Source organism: Brachypodium distachyon, chromosome 1, assembly GCF_000005505.3.
Source record: "Brachypodium distachyon strain Bd21 chromosome 1, Brachypodium_distachyon_v3.0, whole genome shotgun sequence".
Lineage (NCBI taxonomy): Eukaryota > Viridiplantae > Streptophyta > Magnoliopsida > Poales > Poaceae > Brachypodium > Brachypodium distachyon.
The window spans coordinates 11512646-11531949 of NC_016131.3; the positions used below are offsets into that span (position 1 = coordinate 11512646).

The 19304-nt window shown below is 42.8% G+C and overlaps 1 protein-coding gene across 5 annotated transcripts; it reads right to left on the minus strand.

Annotated features, from left to right (window-relative positions):
• Positions 1-1246: 1246 nt before the first annotated feature.
• Positions 1247-9577, minus strand: LOC100838040 (B3 domain-containing protein Os03g0620400). Of its 5 annotated transcripts, none has more exons than XM_010234289.3 (10): positions 9347-9577; positions 9112-9180; positions 8910-9008; positions 4451-4892; positions 4170-4372; positions 3370-3709; positions 3191-3286; positions 2899-3068; positions 2231-2668; positions 1247-1794 (listed from the first exon to the last, which is right to left on the minus strand). In XM_010234289.3, exons 3-10 carry the CDS (start codon positions 8994-8996, stop codon positions 1543-1545), a joined length of 2028 nt encoding a protein of 675 aa, XP_010232591.1. In that variant the 5' UTR covers positions 8997-9008; positions 9112-9180; positions 9347-9577; the 3' UTR covers positions 1247-1542. The 5 variants fall into 5 exon arrangements, with proteins under 5 accessions (XP_010232591.1, XP_010232595.1, XP_010232586.1 ...); XM_010234293.3 differs by having other exon boundaries at positions 2899-3047; positions 9347-9576; XM_010234284.3 differs by having other exon boundaries at positions 2899-3107; positions 9112-9163; positions 9347-9575.
• Between the last annotated feature and the right edge of the window lie 9727 nt (positions 9578-19304).

Consider the following 19304-nt stretch of genomic DNA (forward strand, 5'->3'; position numbering starts at 1 on the left):
GGGGCTAATAAAATTCAAATTTGGTTCCCATATTAATTTCTGAAGCATCAAAATATGAAAATCCTGATGTTGCTAACAGACTGAAACTTGTTGATTCTGTAGCATCTACTGATCGTCCTCCTAAAGTACAGACGAAAGAAATTGATCTTGGGATATTAGGGAGCATCCGCAAGTCGACCTCGGCAGCCCGTCAGTGTCGAAGTAGAGGCACGCATCACGTCCTTCCTGGGTTGATCCTGCACCTTGGCTTGCAATCGCGAGGGGGGCACTGCGTCCGCGCATGGACGTCGAGACTCCGTCGCCGTAGATCAATCTACAGTTCTGCATGAAGTGTCGATCGCTATAAGGAGGCAAGCGGGCATGGTCGGTTGCTCAATGCAATCCAGAGCGCAGGGGGGTTTGTGCAAAAGAAAAAGGCTATATTAAGCTAGAAAGGGGCGTTTTAATGTAAAATCACAGCAGTAAAACAATTACCACTTGATCTCAATCGGATGCACAAACTTGGCCGGATTCAAACCCCCCCCCCCCCACCCACCCCCCACACACACCCACCCATGTGAATAGTCATCCACTTGTCCATCTTTACCACTGCCTTTTTTTCTTTCTTCTCTTCTTTCCTTCCCACTACTACACGGTAACAAGAAAAAGAAGAAGATGATATGTGGATCCATCATGAAAGAAAAAAAATAAGAAAAAAGAAAACATATTTAAAAAGAGAAAAAAAAAATTTAGTATCAACCACCGTTGGAGTGGCCTAACCCCCACACAAATTTAATGTTTCATCCCACAAATTTCTCTCTCTGGAAACTTTTCCTCAGTTTACAAGGAGGTTATTGTTTCGAAAAATAAGTTTGACCATTAATTAGATCAATATATTAGTTATTTTCCATGAAAATTACGGAACTACTGCACGTCCGACAATGGTGTGTACGACTTTCGTACCACAGTGAATCTGACAGGTCTCCTGTTCTTTGCAAAGCAGACTCACGGTTTGATCTGATCATCGTACATGAATCGTACTGAAATCATCGTATGTGTAGCAGTGCTGTGAAAATTATTCTACTAGGGACTTATTTTGAATACAAATTTAATCATGTAATTTTTATGGCATATAACCATATAGTACTATTAATCAAGTATATTGATGGTCAAAGTTAACCTTAAAATACAAACATTGTACACCAAGACCGAGGCGGTAACTTGGAAATGAACATTGTAGCATTTCTTTGGGCACAGAGATTGGAGACGTCTACCAATGCATGTTTTTCCCTTTCCAATGGAGAAATGAGAAACGGCTCTCCTGAACCTGCTGTTCCACAATTCTTAATGCAACAAACATGGAGTACAACTACAAAAGAATCCTTCGCTGAGAAGCACACTTCAAAAGGGTCTGAAGCAGAAAGTCATCACCTGAACAGGAATTACTATACTTCTAGAAATTCAGAATTTAAGGCGTGCAAAAAGTATCCATGGTTTAGTTTTAAAGTACCAAACATAGTTCCAGCAGAAATATCAGGGGACACTATTCTCCTTTACTGCAACCTAACACTGATGACTGAAAATGATATGGACCACCATTGTAAGTTTCCTCCGGTTCTTCTTTAGTTCGAACAGACAGATATCTCCGACTTGCAGACGGTTGTCAATGACGAATTTGCGCCAACCTTCACCAAGAACCCACCTCGTGCCGTGCCGAACACGCATCTTAGTGTGCCATATCTTCCCCGTATGCTGGAGCAACATAGTTTGCCCTCCCTTTGGCAAATATACAGCAGCAAATTGTGCACCAAATTCCTAGCAGGTTACATATATAAACGCATTAAGATCGCAGATCAACCAACTATGTTGATAAAATAAAACTACTTTGAGATTAGGAGTAGTTATCTGGTTCAGAAAAATATGGTTTTTCTTTTATTTGATTGCGAAAGTAAATTCAGATCAAATAGTACGGTAAATTGGAGACACCCTGATTATGTGCATTTCAGCAAAGAAGGGGTCAAGCAGGCAAGATAGGGAACCTATAATCTCCAGTTTTCTACTATTATAAAACCTATTCCATCACTATCCAGTTCCTTGGTCCATATCAGACATAAAGCTGCTAACAAAGAAAACTTACCCAAACCGACGTCCTTGGATATCTACATTGTTAAAATTAGTTCGTTCAAGGAAGATGACAACATGGGTCATCTTCCACTGGTAAAAATAAAATACCAAAAAGAATTTAGCGTACCATGGTGTAACGCTGATTGACACCAACACTTGTGTTGTTCATGATTGCCACATATAGGGGTGCTTCCGATTGGATGGCTTGCGTTTTATCTTCAACTAAGCTCTGTTGCAATGGTGATAGACTGCTCGTTTGTGATAGTATGTAGGGTTTCTCCTGCTCATCAGAAGGACCTGCATGCATGTCGTTTTCCACACGAAGTAGATGAACGGTAAATGTGGACCTTCTCCCACCCTTCGCTGGTACGAAGATGCAGATATCTCCCTCCTCCACGCGGTTGTCACACACAAAGTCTGACCACTGGCCCCTAATCTTGTGCATACTTCCATCCTTCCTCTTGTAGAATCTGGGGTGCCACTTCTTGCTCTTGCCTGGCCTCTGAAGTGTGACAGAGGCACTTTCACGGGGAAAGTATACAGTTGCATATTCCTTGCAGATGATCTGATTACAAATGGGACAGGATGTGATGCCATTAACAAGCAAACAAACAAAAATAGGAAACTCAGGCCAACTATACTTCCAATTGTCAAGAAAGAAAAATCATTTTAAGTTTTACAAAGAGCTATTAGGACATGAAGATGACATGGCTATCCTATAATATTGAAAATATAAATACCTCTCTAATTCTATGGAGGATTTTGGTGTACTGAGAAAGAACTCAAGAAGTGTACCAGACAGGGATACAATGGTTGAACATTGGACTTCCTCATAATAGCCACGAATACACGACTTCTGGGTTGAACTTTCCGGATAAGCATAACCACTTTCTCCTTTTGTGCTTCAGCTAAATAACTCCAACGCGACAACACATAATCATGCCCTGGAGGTGTGCAAACATCATCTGAATCAAAAAAATTGCATCCTGAAGGATTATCTTCTCCTATACAAAATTTCGTAGTAAAAGAATAATTAATAAGTAATTTAATGTTTGATGCATATGTGCATGTAAATTTGACAATATACCTGATTCCTCAGATGGAGAGGATATCACAGTCTTGTTTGTAGTATTTCTACTATGGCTTGAGCTTCCACTTTCGCATCCAACTGGTCTTCTGCTCGCTGTACATATAAATAGGTTCTCGCATAAATAAGACAAAACTATGAACTCTTCGATTGGAAATACTTTTGTCATATTGCCATACCGTCAGACTGCTCCTCCTTAACACACACTTGTGAGGTCATCTTTGTGCTTGCAGAACTAGGAATTATATCTGAGGGGTGATCAATACTCGCTTTCGGAAGCACATGGGTCATCACTGTGAATGTTGTTCCCTCGTCATTCGTCATTGGTTGAAAGAGGCAGAGATCTCCCTGCAGTAAATGGTTGTCTCGGACAAAATAACACCCATAAAGATTGCACCGACCTCCATCTGGTCTGGCACGGAATTTGCAGTGCCACGTCTTTGTCTGCCCAGCCAATTGGAATGTGATGATTTGGCTTCTGTGTGGAAAGTATGCGGTTGCATAATCCTTAGGAATAACCTAATAACAAAAGGAACATCATGTGACACTTGTAAGTTAATGGAAATAGATTCTCCGCCCACAGCTCAGATTTGATATTTGTTTACAATAATTAACATGTAGATATAAAATGTATTGGATAGAAAATCTGATTGTTTCAGGGGAAAATGACTGTCACATGGCTCCACAAAGCGTGTTGCGTAATCCTTAGAAATAACATAATTACAAAAGGTGCAGCATGTGACACTGTTGTAAGTTTTAACAAATTATGCAGGTAAGCATGAAGTTTATGACCGGAAAAAGTCACCAAGTACACAGAATGATTTTGTATCTTTCCATCTTTTATTCGAAAAGTGTCTTCCATTGTTTCATTAGAACCAGAACCAGTACAGGCTTTCCTAAACAATATTCAAATGACAAACGTATATGGCGGCACGCAATAAGCAGTTCATATTGATTTCAAATAACTAAATTAACGTACCAGGTCAGGATATGGTTTCACGTTGGGCTTCCTAATCAAAGTAACAAGCAGAGGCATGTCAGGTTGAATTTCGTCGACAAGTGTAACTATTCGTGCCACCTGCTCTTCTGTTAAATAGCATTGCACTGATAAGATATAAAGAGGCTTTGGGACTATGTGATCATCCGACTCGGATGAGTCATGCTCATAAGGATTATCTTCTCCTGTATCAGAGTTTTCATGAGTACGAAGAACTGCAGTGAAACGGCACATTATAAGTACAGGTCAATCGACAAGTTAACCTGACAAATCCTCAGATGGAGAGGATGCTGCATATGTCTTTGCTCGTTTTGCACCATTGCCTCGTCTTCCACTATGGCATCCATCTGATCGACTTACTGACAACTGAGTATTATGGTAGCTGGAACTGCTTGACATGCCTACAGAACTTGTGATTGGTTCTTGACCAATGCTCTTTATGCGAGGACAGGGCACCACTTTCTCGCAACCACTAGAATCAAAGAGTGCAACCTTGAAGTAAGAACCCCCAAGGTATCGGAACATCAACGAGTTGTTATGTACTATGTTATTGGCATCAAGAAACGTCTCCCATCCAGATTGGAAGATTGTTCTATTCCTGTGCTTGGTAACTCCAACATCATACACATTACCATCAGGGGCTTCCAGTTTGATATTTCCTGGCATCCTCCTTGTGAAATGGTTCACAAACCTCTCTGGTATGACCTGCAGCAACCAATATTAACTTGGAAGGAGTATAAGTCTAAGGCATTGCCTATTTCTTAGCTGGCTCAGAAATTTATATTAGTAAGACGTTAATCTTGATGTATATGAGGTCGTCACTTGGACCATTAATACTTTTTCAGTTAGTTGCCTAGTCAGAAATAGATGCAAAGATGTGAAATTTAGGATAATTTGTGTGTATGGCTCTGCATATGAAGAAAGGAAACAGGAATTCATTTCTGAGTTACGTTTCTGTTTGTTGAGTGGGAAGGACCTACCATTATAGGTGGAGATTTCAATCTGGTTAGATCTCAAGAAGATAACAACAATGGTAGGATAGATTTTAAATGGTGTGATAGGTTTAATGAATGGGTGGAGATTTGGTCTCTGTTGGAGATTCCTTTAGCTGGTAGAGCCTTTACATGGGCAAATAACCAAGCTGAAATGATTAGATCTAGGATTGATAGAATTTTCTGCTCTACTGAAATAGACAGTATTTTCCCTCTTGCAAATGCAAGAGCTCTACCAAGACTTGGTAGTGACCATGCTCCCGTTGTGTTGGACACTGGGCAGGTCGTCCAAAAAAGGGGTGTCTTTAAGTTTGAAAAGTGGTGGTTAGGAATAGAAGATTTTAATCAGGTCGTGCTAAAAGCTTGGTCTATTAGATGCAATAGTACAGACCCAGTTGAGGTCTGGCAACAGAAATCTAGATACTTTAGGAAACTGGCTAAAGGATGGAGTGCAAATGTAGAGGGATATCTGAGAAGGTGCAAAAAAGCCCTGATGGAGGAGTATGATTCTCTAGATAAAAAAGCTGAAATAGAGCCACTTTCAGATGGTGATAGCTGTAGGCTTGATACCATCACAAAAGAGTTAGATGAAATTTGGTGTAAAGAGGAAATTAAGGCTAGACAGAGGTCTAGGGATAGGAATGTGCTAGAGGGAGATAGGAATACCAAATACTTCATGCTGTAGCAAACCAAAGAAGGAGGAAGTGTCTCGATACATGTATTAGATGGGCCTGATGGGCCTGTTCATGAAACTAGTGATCTTTTAAAAGTGGCCACTGGTTACAACAAGAATCTTTTTCGATTTGAAGATAGACCTGACATTGAGCTCTCTGAAGGAGAGAAATCACTGAGGAGGAAAATTGTTTTTTGCAACATCCTTTCTCTGAAGAAGAAGTTAGGGCTGCTATTGATAGTTCCTATGCCGAGGGGGCCCCAGGACCTGATGACCTCTCTTTTTTGTTCTTACAAAAATTCTGGGCTATCTTAAAAGTAGATATCATGAACATGTTTCACTGCTGGTGGGAGGATAAACTAGACCTCTATAGATTAAATTTTGCAATGACCTCCCTTATTCCTAAGGAAAATGATGCTAGGGAGATGAGAAATTTAGACCTATTAGCTTGCTGAACTGCATTTTCAAGGTCTTTACTAAAGTATTGGCTATCAGATTAGCCACAATTTTAGATAGGTTAATTGCTTTAAACCAATCTGCCTTCATTAAGGGCAGATACATTTTGGAAAGTGTAGTTATAGCACATGAGGTGTTGCATTCAGTTCATAGTTCTCAAGCTCCTGGTTTAATTCTTAAACTAGATTACGAAAAAAGCGTATGATAAGGTTAACATTGACTTCCTGATTGAGATTCTTATAAAGAGAGGGTTTGGAGATAAAGGGATCAAATGGATTGTGTCGATTGTTAGAGCTGGCTCTGTGGGGGTCAAGGTCAATGGGGTGGAAGGGAATTTCTCCCCTCCTCTTTAATTTAGTGGTAGATGTACTTGCTAGAATGTTAGATAGAGGAAGGGCTGCTGGCCTGATCAAAGGCCTATGCCCTGAATTATGTGAGGGAGGGATTATCAGTCTGCAATATGCAGATGATACTCTTTTGTTTTTAGAGGCTGAGGAAAGAAATAGTATTAACATGAGGTGGATCCTGACCTGTTTTGAACAGCTGTCAGGTATGAGAATTAATTATCATAAAAGTGAGTTAATTACTTTAGGATTAGAGGATTCTGAGGATGTAAAGTTTCTGGATATCTTCCAGTGTGTGCAGGGGAATTTCCCCATTAAGTATTAGGTATACCTCTACATTTTGAAAAACTGAGAAGAGAAGACTTGCAAACTGTAGTGGATAAGATGATTAGTAGAATTGCTGGGTGGAGGGGGAAACTTTTGTCACATGGGGGCAGGCTTATTCTGATTAGAGCCTGCCTAGCAAGCATCCCCATTTACTTAATGTCTTTTCTCAAATTTCCAAAATGGGCATTAGCTTTGATTAATAGTCAGATGTCCAATTGTTTATGGAATGACTATGATGGTCATCATAAGGTTCATCTAGCTAATTGGCCATCCATCTGTATTAGGAAAGAATATGGGGGGCTGGGGGTCCCTAATCTTCAAGATTTAAACATATGTCTAGTAGGATCCTGGATAAAGAGATACATGGAGTCGGAAGGAAGTTGTGGAAGCAAGTAATAGATAGGAAATACCACACTAACAGTCCAAATATCTTTTGTGGACAGGATAGTAATACTTCTTATTTCTGGAAAGGTTTTAGGTGGGCTGCGGGTGCAGTGAAGCTGGGATATAGATGGAAAGTAGGAAAAGGAAATAGAATTAGGTTTGGGAGGATCTGTGGTTTGGCTCTGCACGTTTAGCCACACAGTTCTGGGATATTTATACTATAGTGAATGAGGTTAATAAGACTGTGGACAACGCCTGGGATGGTGCACAGCTAAAATTCACTTTTAGACGAAATTTCTCTCCCGAGATGTATCATCAATGGGAGGAGTTGGTAGGCCTTGCCAGTAGTATTGTGTTTAATGCAGAGGAAGACTCGGTGATCTGGCAATATGAAAGCAAAGGGAAATACTCTTCTAGTTCTTTGTATTAAGATAGTTAATTTTAGGGGGATTACACCTGTTTTCCTGCCTGTCATTAGGAAACTCAAGGTGCCCCCCAGGCTGCACATTTTCCTCTGGCTGTTGGCACAGAATAAGATCATGACGAGGGATAATATGTTGAAAAGGAAAATGAAGAAACCAAAAGACTGTGTTTCTGCAGTGAAGATGAGTCTATCCAGCACCTCATGTTTGATTGTGTAGTAGCTAGAGTGGTGTGGGATAAATTTGAATACACCACTGGTTTTAAAATCGGTAGCTTCCTGGATCTTGCACAACACTGGTTGTAGGGGAAGAAACAGGAAGTTTTAAATGTATTTACTACTGCTATCCTGTGGGGATTATGGAAATGTAGAAATGATATGATTTTCACTCATTGCATCTGGTTGAACATGAATCAGGTTTGGGGAAAGATTCTGAGAAATCTGAAGGATTGGCTACAGTTACTACAGGGGGAGGCACAGGTAGCTCTCAGTGCACATATCTGCTGGATTGTGCAAGAGCTGAGAGCTCCTTCACTGCTCCCTCCAATACCTTGACCTGGGACTCTGCCGAGGGTCATCTTCTTGAGGTGGCCAAGGATGTCAAGCCTACACTGTTCTCTGTCCCGGCACACACCTGGGGAGAAGACGGGGAAATGCAAACGCAAGTGGTGGAGGTGCCATCGCTATACTGGTGGGGAATGCATTAACTAGTTGTGGAGGCATTCAGGAGATGGTTTCTGCTTTTGTTGTTAGCTTGTATGGATATTTTGCAGTTGCCGGTTGGCACAAACTTGTATCTGCTTTTGACATTGAACTCGGTGGGTTGGTTTCATTTTCAATAAAATGGAGCCCGGGAAGGATCCCTGATTTTCTTTTTTTTATTTATATTAGTAAGACGACTATCTTGAGCGTTGATCTTTCCAAAAAAGGATCTTGAGCGTTCTACACATTTTTATAAATTTATGCAGCTTGGTCAGACTTAGATAGGCGACTTGGAAATAGCAAATCCGTTTGTCTAAATCAAATACATGTCCAAAATTAGGAGCGCAAATTGTGAGCTGGCTTTTGAAACATGTAGTATTCCTACTGATGAAAATGATTAGGAAATCGATTTTACTAGCTTACCATGCTATGCCTTGAATTTTTGTCCATCCGCCTGACGAAACGCTTGGCCTTCCCACATTTCTTGCAGCACTCGCAAGTATTACTCATCTCGCGCCACCTCTGCACCAATTTTAACAAACTTGATTTGATTTACTCTGAAACTATTCGTCCAGTTATACGAGTTGCAGCGGGAGTACTAAAATATGTACGGAGGAGTACGTACCTTCCAGTAGGGAGTTCAAGAAGTGTCCTCCGAACCTTCTCGAGATAAAGAACTGCAACAAAAGAAGCACTGCTTTTTTGACAGCGAATGAACACGAAGGGAAAAAGAAGGCACGGTCGATTAACGGCCGCAGTTCAAACTTGGCAAAAGTAGAACACAGAGGTAGAGCTCAGCGCCCAGATCCTGCAAGTGGTGGAAACAAGAAGTTGAAGACGGAGGAGAAGAGAGGGGGCACCTGGCCTGCAGTGCTGAGACGTTTGTTCTTCCCGTAGAGACCCAAGAGAGGGGCAAGACCGCAAGAACCGGACGACATAGATGTACACGCCATTATGATGTCCTATCCTCTCTGGCTCCTCTCCCCAGCTGCTCAGATGGGACCAAGATTTTTAATCTAGCGCTATTCAAGCACTTTTGGGGCGCTATCAAGATTTAGATGTGCTTCCGCGGCACGACGACGAATTTTGCCGCAACCCCCGCAATTCCGCGATAAGAAAGCTATTTTGCCGCTATTTCGCGCGAAACCGTTTCCGCAATCTCGTCCACAACGACGCTATGGGTCTCGACTGGATTGGAATCAACGCCTAAGGTAAATTAGGAACAAATTTCGGCCCAAATACCAACCGTCGGGCAAGTATGGTATTAATAGGAACTAGCAAAAGACCCATGCGTTGTTACGGAACAACTGAAAATTATACCAAAACGTCAAATCAAATGTTGATGTGTTTTATGGACACATATGTATATAACAATTATGATATGTTTATTTTCTAAACTATACTCTGGTCTCTTTCTCTTTTGCACATGTCTTATTTCTATATCTCGTGTAAAAAGAAAGTGACGCATGCTCAACTTTTTTGCTCTCTACCTCCAGATTATCACTGTTCTCACATACACAACACTTGAAAAGTCATGTGTGAGCGTTTTTTAACTTTTTTGCTGAATTCATGAAGTGATTCTCAATATAATCATGAATAATGAAGAACATGTAGCAATGATAACGTTGATCACTTCCATCCGTCCAAGCCGCTCGACCTCCCGTGTGGTGATGATTTAAACAACAAGCATCGGTATATCGATCAAGACAGCAAGCAGCAGCAGCCATCATATAAAGCAAGCGGCAGTATAAAGCAGCCTTCCTGCTCTCCTATTACTCCTACTCCTTATTTTATTTCTCAAATCACTTCTCCCAATTTCTCTCGCTTTCCCTCTGACTATCCTCTCCATCCCCCCTGAGTGCAAACTCGTCCTCTCCCCGTCCCGATTCATCCTGTGACCGAACATTGCGCGGCCGCCCGAACAGGGAGCCGAGATTAAAAGGCGTGTGGGGACAGCGTTGGCAGATAATTTCGGTGAAGTGACGTACCGCGACGACCGTACCATCACCACCAACTCCAATTTAATATATTGGTATAGATAAAGCGTATGGAACCGTAACTCCTCTTCTCGCGTTCTACATTTTGCGATGGTATTACCTTTTGCTGTTAGGAACTTAGTTCTGAACTTGTCATGAATTGTGTCATGGTTTGTTTCTTACTGAATTCTGAACTTGCTAATTGTTATGCTGCTCATGCACTGCAGGCTGCAGCTGTCATGGTTAATTTTCATGTGAACTTGTTACATGTCTTGGTCCTCAACTTATTATGGTTATATGATATTATTCTATAATTGTTTGTGCCAAAACTATGTAGAATTTTCCTACTAAACGAGGCATATATCTCATTTCATATTCAAAACGCGAAATTCCTTAAAGGTCCGCAATCTAGCGCTTTATAGGATTTATAGGTTTTCGAAAGCCTCCGCGAAACGCTTTCAAGCGTGATTTAAAATCTTGGATGGCACATTTCTTACTAATGCACAACCACCTTGTATTTTCACGCTGGTAATGGTTTTTTTGATTCGCAGGATTTTTTAAACATGGTAATAGAAAAAAAAACATGAAACTAGAGTAACATGTACTCTTGAATCCTATAAGAGCTCTATGGGAATTAGCCTAAATATGTTCGACACACCGTAGAAAAATAAAAGAATTGTAAAAAGATGTTTGAGTAAACAGAAATAACCCTCCAAAACACAGTGTAATTAAATTATTACGAAAAATTATTAAGGATTATATTCTTGTAAATCAAACGACCAACAAAAAGAACTCCTACTTAAAAAAGTCCTCCAAAATATATAAATTTCTTTTGAACCAAAGGAGCCTAAGTGTAGTAAAGGATGAAGAAAATGTCCTGTTTTATTACCCAAAAAAAATTGTGTTTTATACATTAATGGCAGGATACTTAGTTAATCTGGGCCATTAGGAAACTTGTTGTTCCTGTGATTCCTATTCTCCCTCCTCCGTATCGCCCTCTTCTGGCGACACGAGGGAAACCTTAGGGGTAAATTTCACAAAACCACACATATTGAAACAGTCTTCTCACGCAGGCACCACTTTTGCTAATTTGCCCAGAAAACCACATTTTTCCGGTAACAATATAACAACAATCCCGTAATGACGTGATTAAGAGAGTTGACAGTTTTCCTGACAAGTCGGGCACACATGTCAGTTGACACGTCGGATGAACCCGACCCAACTCGGCAGCCACATGCGGGACCCACTCGCGACCGCAACATGCGGGACCCCCTCGTCGGTGTCATAAGTTTTATTTTTTCCTTTTTCTTTTTCCTCTATTCTTCTCCAACCTTCGTCAATGCCCATTCTCCCCCAAATCCTGATCTCCTTGATGGCCCATGCTCGTGCCGCCGTGGTGCGAGCGCCCATGCCTGCCCGCCCTGCCGCTGCTGCGCGCTGCTTGCTCATCGTCCACCCGCTCGTGTGTCCGCCTAGTCCGCCGCTTGCGGCTTGCTAGCTAGGCCCTCCAGCAGCGGTGCGAGGGCAGTGCTTCGCGGATAGGAGGCGGCGCAGGAGACCGATGGAGGGGAAGAGGCGGCGACTGTAGCGGCTGACATGTGACGCAGTGAGAGAAGGAGATGAACGGGGTGTGTCGGGCAATCGGGTCGGGTCGGGTTCGTCCAACATGTCATCTGACATGTGGGCCCGACTTGTAAGGAAAATTGTCAACTCACGAATCACGTCCTTATGGGCTTGTTGTTACATTGTGATTGGAATTGTGTGGTTTTCCGGGCAAATTAGTAAAAGTGGTCGTGTTCCGGATGCCGGGGCGGCGGCCCCGGGCAGCGTTGGTCCTCAGGCGGTCGGATGTGATGGGAAATGATGTGTTCTTGAAGCGCACCTCACGTCCACCTGTGTCGGGGCGGCCCAACTGCTCCTCTTTTCGCAGTTTTGGTTTCTCTCTCCTTCATAGGGTGGCGGCGAGTGCGGTGCTATGGCGAAACTTCTTCCATGCTCCTTTGGGGCCTGCCAAGGACCTTCGGCTCTCTCTGGGGAGTCATGCTGGATCTAGCTTGCTCAATGGAGGGGTGATATGCTCTTCGATATGGCGGGGTTCTTCTTCAGTTGCATCCGTTGGTTTGTAAGAGGAGCATTTGTTCGTTGTGTCAGTTTTTATATTGCCTGTTTCGGGCCTTGTCTTCTTGTATCTGGTTTTTGCCCGGTTTCTCCTACTTAACTGGGCAACAGTGAAACTCTTAAAGAATACATAAAAGATAAGAAAGGAAAAGTCATTTGACCACTCGATCCGCATGTTTGTAAGCTCTTGCGATGCACAGTTGCAAATGTGTAGTAAGAAACTCCATTCGGAACCAACATTGTGATGGTCTAACGCTATGTTCTTGTTAGGAAGCATCTCACATACATGGTTCATGGACCGTGCTGTATAACCTTGAAAGGAACATAACTTCTTGGCCATGCAAGCACACTCACAACGCAACTTTGTAGAAACCCTGCATAACTTTAAACGTATCTATAAACCATGGCATCAATTTAACTAAACATGATTCCCGGAGTTCACAACTTTTTATATATTATACAAAGTAGAAGTAGACCCAAAGAAGATAATTTACTTCTCTTGGAGTAACACTTGTACAAAAAAAGAAGATAATTAAACTTTATGGGATAAGTAATACCATACATACAAATCAGTTTACTATGAATTATTTTTTTGCATATTGGTATTGCTCCGGATCTTAGGACATAATTTTATCTACAACAAACAACCAGAACCCTCTAAATATTTTACAGGCCTTTTTGGTAGTTGTACATAATAATACACCATTTTTGGCAGACCGTGTGAGCACTTCTGAAAATCTAACCATAGTTTAGCATGAATAAAACTATGGGCATAAGACATATGGCAGTGTGTTTGGTACATTTATAACTGAAACATGCTTTGCTGGCCGTATGCAATCAGACTTGAGAAAATAATGCCGGCTTAAAATAGCAGTTCTTAAGTTAGATCACTAGGGTGCTTCAATGTTCATCAAACAACTTGTCTACAGACTTTAGAGAAAAAAATCTGCACAATGAACAGGTAAAGAAATAACAAAAGTATAGATGAAAGCTTTTCTCGACAAAATTAGATGCATGGATCTGAATGAACTACGGCAGCATAGATATATTATTAGTCTTTGTTAGAAAGCTGTGATGAAAGATGGTCCGTGTTTGTGGTAATCAACCTGAATACTATCGTTTCTGATTTCAGTAAATGGAGACATGGATGGTTGTTGGATTCAATAAAATCACTTATGCATTAGCAACCTGGGAAAAATGGCAACACGTTACACGGGAGATAACTGAATGCATGTTGTAAATCCAGCAACTGCACTTCTAATCTGCATCTAGCGTAGCTGCATCTCTGCCAAATTTTATCCTTTGTTACTCAATCAACTACTCAGCAGAGACATGAAAAATAGTTGAAAGATGTAGAAAATAGTGTGGCGATAAAGCAGTAAAACAATACTGGAAGATTTAGATTAGGAAAAATCTGGACTACCTTGGTATTGCGAGGTAACTGAAGTGGGCCGCCAACGATGGCTGCAGATTCGTCCCGTCCAGCACGCGTAGCAGCAGCAGACCATGAGATGATGATGGCAAGGGCCCCAAATTCATCCTGGCCAACGCGCTATCCTTCCGAGAGCGAAACATGCTGAATCGTTATCTTCTTCGAGCCAACCTGTTTTTTTTCTCGCCATCGATCCCCACCATCCTCACCTCCCTCCTCGTTGCAGGATTTAAATGGTTTGATTTGAAGATCAATGGTACATTATTAGCCATTACTTCAATCAAAACTAGATGAAGACAATATGTAAGCGGAATAGACTTTTATTTGCGGATCTTTGCAAGACAAATGATTCAACAAAAACATCCTAGAGATTTTAACAATGATGATCCGAGTGTACCTTGCTCCATTGCGTGGCCTTGCGAGATTAACGTCATCGTCGTCGTACGTTCTTCTTCTCTCTACCTCTTCCCTTCACGTGTTCCTCCAATGGACGAAGAACAACCTTCCTAAGTATGCTTCCGCAGGTAATACGGCGAGCGTCGCTGTAATTGTCTGGCCAAAGAATCAACCAGATGGCGTAGCTTTTACAGCACACGAGAGGCGTCTCTCCGAGCTGTCGCGTCTGCCTGCGCGTACGCGATGCATCACGCGGATCCGTCGCTTGGCGCTAACGTACAATTTCCTCGTGCGGTATCGCCCAAAATACAGACGCGATGCTTGGCAGCCTGCATGCAGCCGCAGTCGGGCTTCTGCATGCAGCCGAACATGCTCACCTTAATCACACGCACTTGATTGATTACATGCAGCCATTTCTTTAACACATACACTTACACACCACCAATTGTGAAGATTAATAGAGGAAGAAAAGAGGGAATTAAAATCCATAATTCTAATCAGTCATATTAGCATCCATCACACTAATCTTTTCTTATCAGAATCACTCCATAATTTACATTGGCCACATAAATATTCTTACACAATAGTGTATCGTGGTAAATTATCAGCGATTTGTCCATTCAAAATTGGGCACAATAGCTCAAGGACACCTTTTTTCTTCTCCATCAATAATAGCCATCAGATTAGAGGCCAAACAAAATGATGAAACTCTAGCCCTCCATGTACCATAGTCATAGCCCGTCAAAAAATGTACCATAGTCATATATATCCTTCGTTGTTTGCATACAGAAAGAAATCAAATAGCATAATATCTAAAGGTATATAGCGTTTAGTGTGAGTATTGTCACTTTTAACTGTAGTGTCTCCTTCCATCTCTGTTACTCTCTGTTACCTGTATATTTATGTTCCCTACAATATTTATGAGAAAGTATGGAAAATCATAGGCCAAATTAATTTATATTCAACAAACAATGCATGTGCTCATCCAATGCAATCAGATGGTACAGCAGTAACAGCAGCAAAAGTAACAAAAGAAATTATAGGTGAGAGCCTTCTGTACCGATGCAAGAAGGTTGTGTTGGACAATGTGACGCATGCAAAATCGAATCAAATACTGGGCCCCTTGTGTACCGACGACAGCCTCCTCCTCCTCCTAATTCCAGTGGGCAACGCTAAGAACCGAAGCAAACCCTGGGCCGACAAAACATCAACAGGTTGTAGGCAGAAGTCAATATCACATATTTAGAAACATCAGATTGAGAAATATGAACTTGAGGATTTAAAGAAAAAAAAGACCGAAGAGCAGGAGAGGTCACCTACCTAAGCGAAGGCCGGTGAGAGAGAGCGCGACTCGAGAAGGTAGTATGGACAGGGATTCCGCAGGTTAGGGTCGCGCCGCGAGGACGTGCAGACGCTCCATCACCTTCTTGGGCGTGGGAGGGCGGGGAGCAGGGCCTGGTTGTTAGGATAATCTTGAGTTTGAGTCTAGCTATGTGTTTGTGTCCGAGTATGTGTCCGCGTGCGTGAGTGAGCTGGTGTATGTATGCATGTATGGATTAGATTGAGTTTGTGTTCGAGTAGGATACTAGTCTGTGTGTTAGCGAGTCTCCAGCCGTGCGTTTATAAATACACAGGTCGCGTAGCTTGTATAAGGCCGTGGGTGTTTGAGTAAGGATTAAAGAGAACACCTCTGATTCAATACACCCCCTTCTCTTACGAAAAACACAAGGATGGTTCAGATCACTCCGTATCCCTTCATAAAAAAGGGCATGATGGGCATTAAACAATATTTCCTTCTCTCTTTTCCGCCGGGCTCCGAACAGCACTCGATGTTTTCAATTTTTCCGTATATTTCACCGTTGGATCTTCACGAAATTTCACAAGATAATAATAGACAAAATTCCACACAATCCCATCGAAGGGATCGACGAAACGTTTCTTAAGCCAGCGGGAAACATGCGAACAAGTCAGATGTTTGTGTTGTCCCGCACGGACACAAGAAATCCAAACATCACTCGGTGTTTCGAAATTTTCCGGAGATTGCACCGTTGGATCGCGATGAAATTTCAATTGTAGTAGTATATAAAATTTCGCACAATCCCAACAAAGGGATCGGCGAAACTCTTCTCGAGGCATCAGGACACATGCGAATAAGTTGGATGTTCTTGCTGACCCGCACGGTCGCGAGAATTCCGAACAACACACGGTGTTTCAATTTTTTTTTGGAGATTTCACCGTTGGATCACGATGAAATTTCATATTGTAATAGTAGACAAAATTCCACACGATCCCACCGAAGGGACCGTTGAAACATTGTACAAATCAGTGGGAAACATGTGAACATCATACTATCACGCACGGCTTCAAGAAATCCGAACAACACTCGATATTTTGGTATTGGCTAGAGATTTCACCATTGGATCGCGATGACATTTCACAGCGTCGTAGAAGACACAATTCCGAACATTCTCACCGGAGGGATCGTCAAAAAAGTTCTTGAGGCAACGCATATCTCGCGAGAGAAAAGAGGCAGGATTAAGTAAAGAGTAGGAAGAGGAAAGAAAAAGGTGAAAAGACCATCCTATCCTTCTGAGTTTGAAGAGGGGGGTGTATTGAATTAGGCCTCTAAAGAGAAAAAAATAGAAGGCACGATACGCGCCTTTGGCCAAATAATTTTGTGATCGTCGTGTGCGTGTGCGTGCGCGTCTTCATGTGATTGATCTTTGCGCATACCCAACACTGGTTGGGCGAGGGCTGGCGGGAGTGTTGGGCGGCGGCGGGAACACGAGCGCGGCGGATGAAGGCGGGAGGTGAGGGCCGGTGCGGCGCGCGGCAGCAGTGGATGGCGGAGGCGGGCTGGTCCTTCTCTCTCCTTTTTATGGTCGCAAGTGCGGGAAGGAGAGGAAGAGCAGAGGGTGTCGTCGTATTGAAGCATAGGAAGGAGAAGGGGAATCGATGTACTCAAATGTGCCCAGGAAGCTGAAGACGGAAGGATAGAATCGTAGTGGCAGAAGACTGACGTGGAAAATTAAAAGATGAGATGCTGACGTGGACAGGCTGCGGGCTTACTAAATTAACTGCAGTTGGGTTTCAACTTAGAGCAAGAATAATAATGGACTATAAACTGGCTACAAGAATTAAATATTATTTTGATGTTTAGTTGGAGGAAAGAGAAGAGGAGAGAGGAGAGAAATGGATTGTTAACTAGTAACCAGCTGCAATAGGTGCTCCTAAACACCCTGTGAGACTGTAATGTGGACCTGCTATTAATAAATTAGTGTTTCTTATAACCAACTTATTATACATACTAGTTATTATATTATTTAAAAATGACATGGCAATGATTACCGGCAGCAGCAGCCGTAGCTATTAATCTTGTCTTGTTCTTAGGCATAATGGATAGCGTAGCAGCAACAGCGAGACATGTGCTGCATGACCTAGCTAGGTAGCTACTCCTACTCCGATCCAGTGTACATGACATCCTCCGACGCTGTACAGGGACTACTGTTCACGGCCGCATGCAGCGTGGCCGGGGTGGGCATATGTATACGGCACGAACATCCTGCGCAAAATATACAACGGTGCATGCCGTTCCAAGCGGAAGGTGCCAAGACGAGCTAGCAGCCCGGCCGCATGCCGACCGTCGTCCGGTCCGTATGCAGGGGGATCAGACAGAGCCTGAGGTTTGTGGAGGCGGGGGCCACGAGCCGGAATACTTGTCTGCGCGGTCAGACGCGATCGGGACACTGGCCTGGGAAGAACATCGGAGTCGGCGCCGGCCGGCCCGTCGGGCGTAACGTACGTATGCTGGGCTTGTCACGGCGTGGCGTGGCGTGAGAGAGACTAGTGGGGGAGAGGGACGAGTCGTCGATGTGCAGATGTGATTGGGCGCGTCAAAGGCTGCACAATGCTGGGGCTGCATGCGATGTGACACTATGGGCTACTAGTATGCGAGGAGTGGGATCGAGTCCGGCCTGGTCGTGGTCGCCGGGGTGCAAGGCATGGCATCGACAAGAACACATCAGCCTAGCCAGGGCCACAGGGCTATGGATCTATAGGGTAGGCGCCTGTTCGCCGCCGCCTCGGTCCGGGAACCTTTTGTCCTCTCTCTTGCCCAGCTTCTCTCACATGCATCTTTGCTTCCTTCCCTCCCCGTCTCGGCTTGATTAAAACGCTGTTGAGTACACTCTGTCATGGTAAACGTAATTCTAGCACCAAATGGCAGCAGTGCTCTGTCGTGATACTAACTGCGACTAGCTCTATTTTCCATCAGATAGACGACGGTCCTTTCATTATGCTATGCATTTTGTGGCTCGACATGATTTGAATTAGGCTTTCTATCTTGTCGGAGCAATTCTATGCCTCACGGATAATGACAGATGCCGTATACCGGATACAAACCAGGTGTATTTTTGTAACCCAAGAATCCTAGCTGCGGGGACAAGACCCCGCCGTTGTTGTCCAAGAAAATTTGGATCCGACGATTCCCCTCATCTTTGACACTGAATACGATTAGCGTCTGACTTCTAGTTTTGTATTATTTTTTTTAATTAGATTTCCGTGTTATATCTTGAGTCTTGACGGTGGACGATGTCGTCTAGAAAATTTATGTCATGTTCCATCGTCATCGGCGTCACGGACTACTACATGGAATCAATGGTTCTCATGACTCGTCTTTTGGTGTTTTCGATCTTTTTCCTTGACAATTCATCAATGGAGTAACAATTTCACGGGTTGCTGGTCCATGGTGCATTCAATGATATTAGATTTCCACTATTCGAGGCGGTGACTCATGCGGCTTTCCAAAGCCTATGATGTTAGCCCAGCTTGTGCAAGCATGATGGTCTACAGTTTTGTTACCAAACACATGGAGAAATGTCAAGATGCTAACAATGA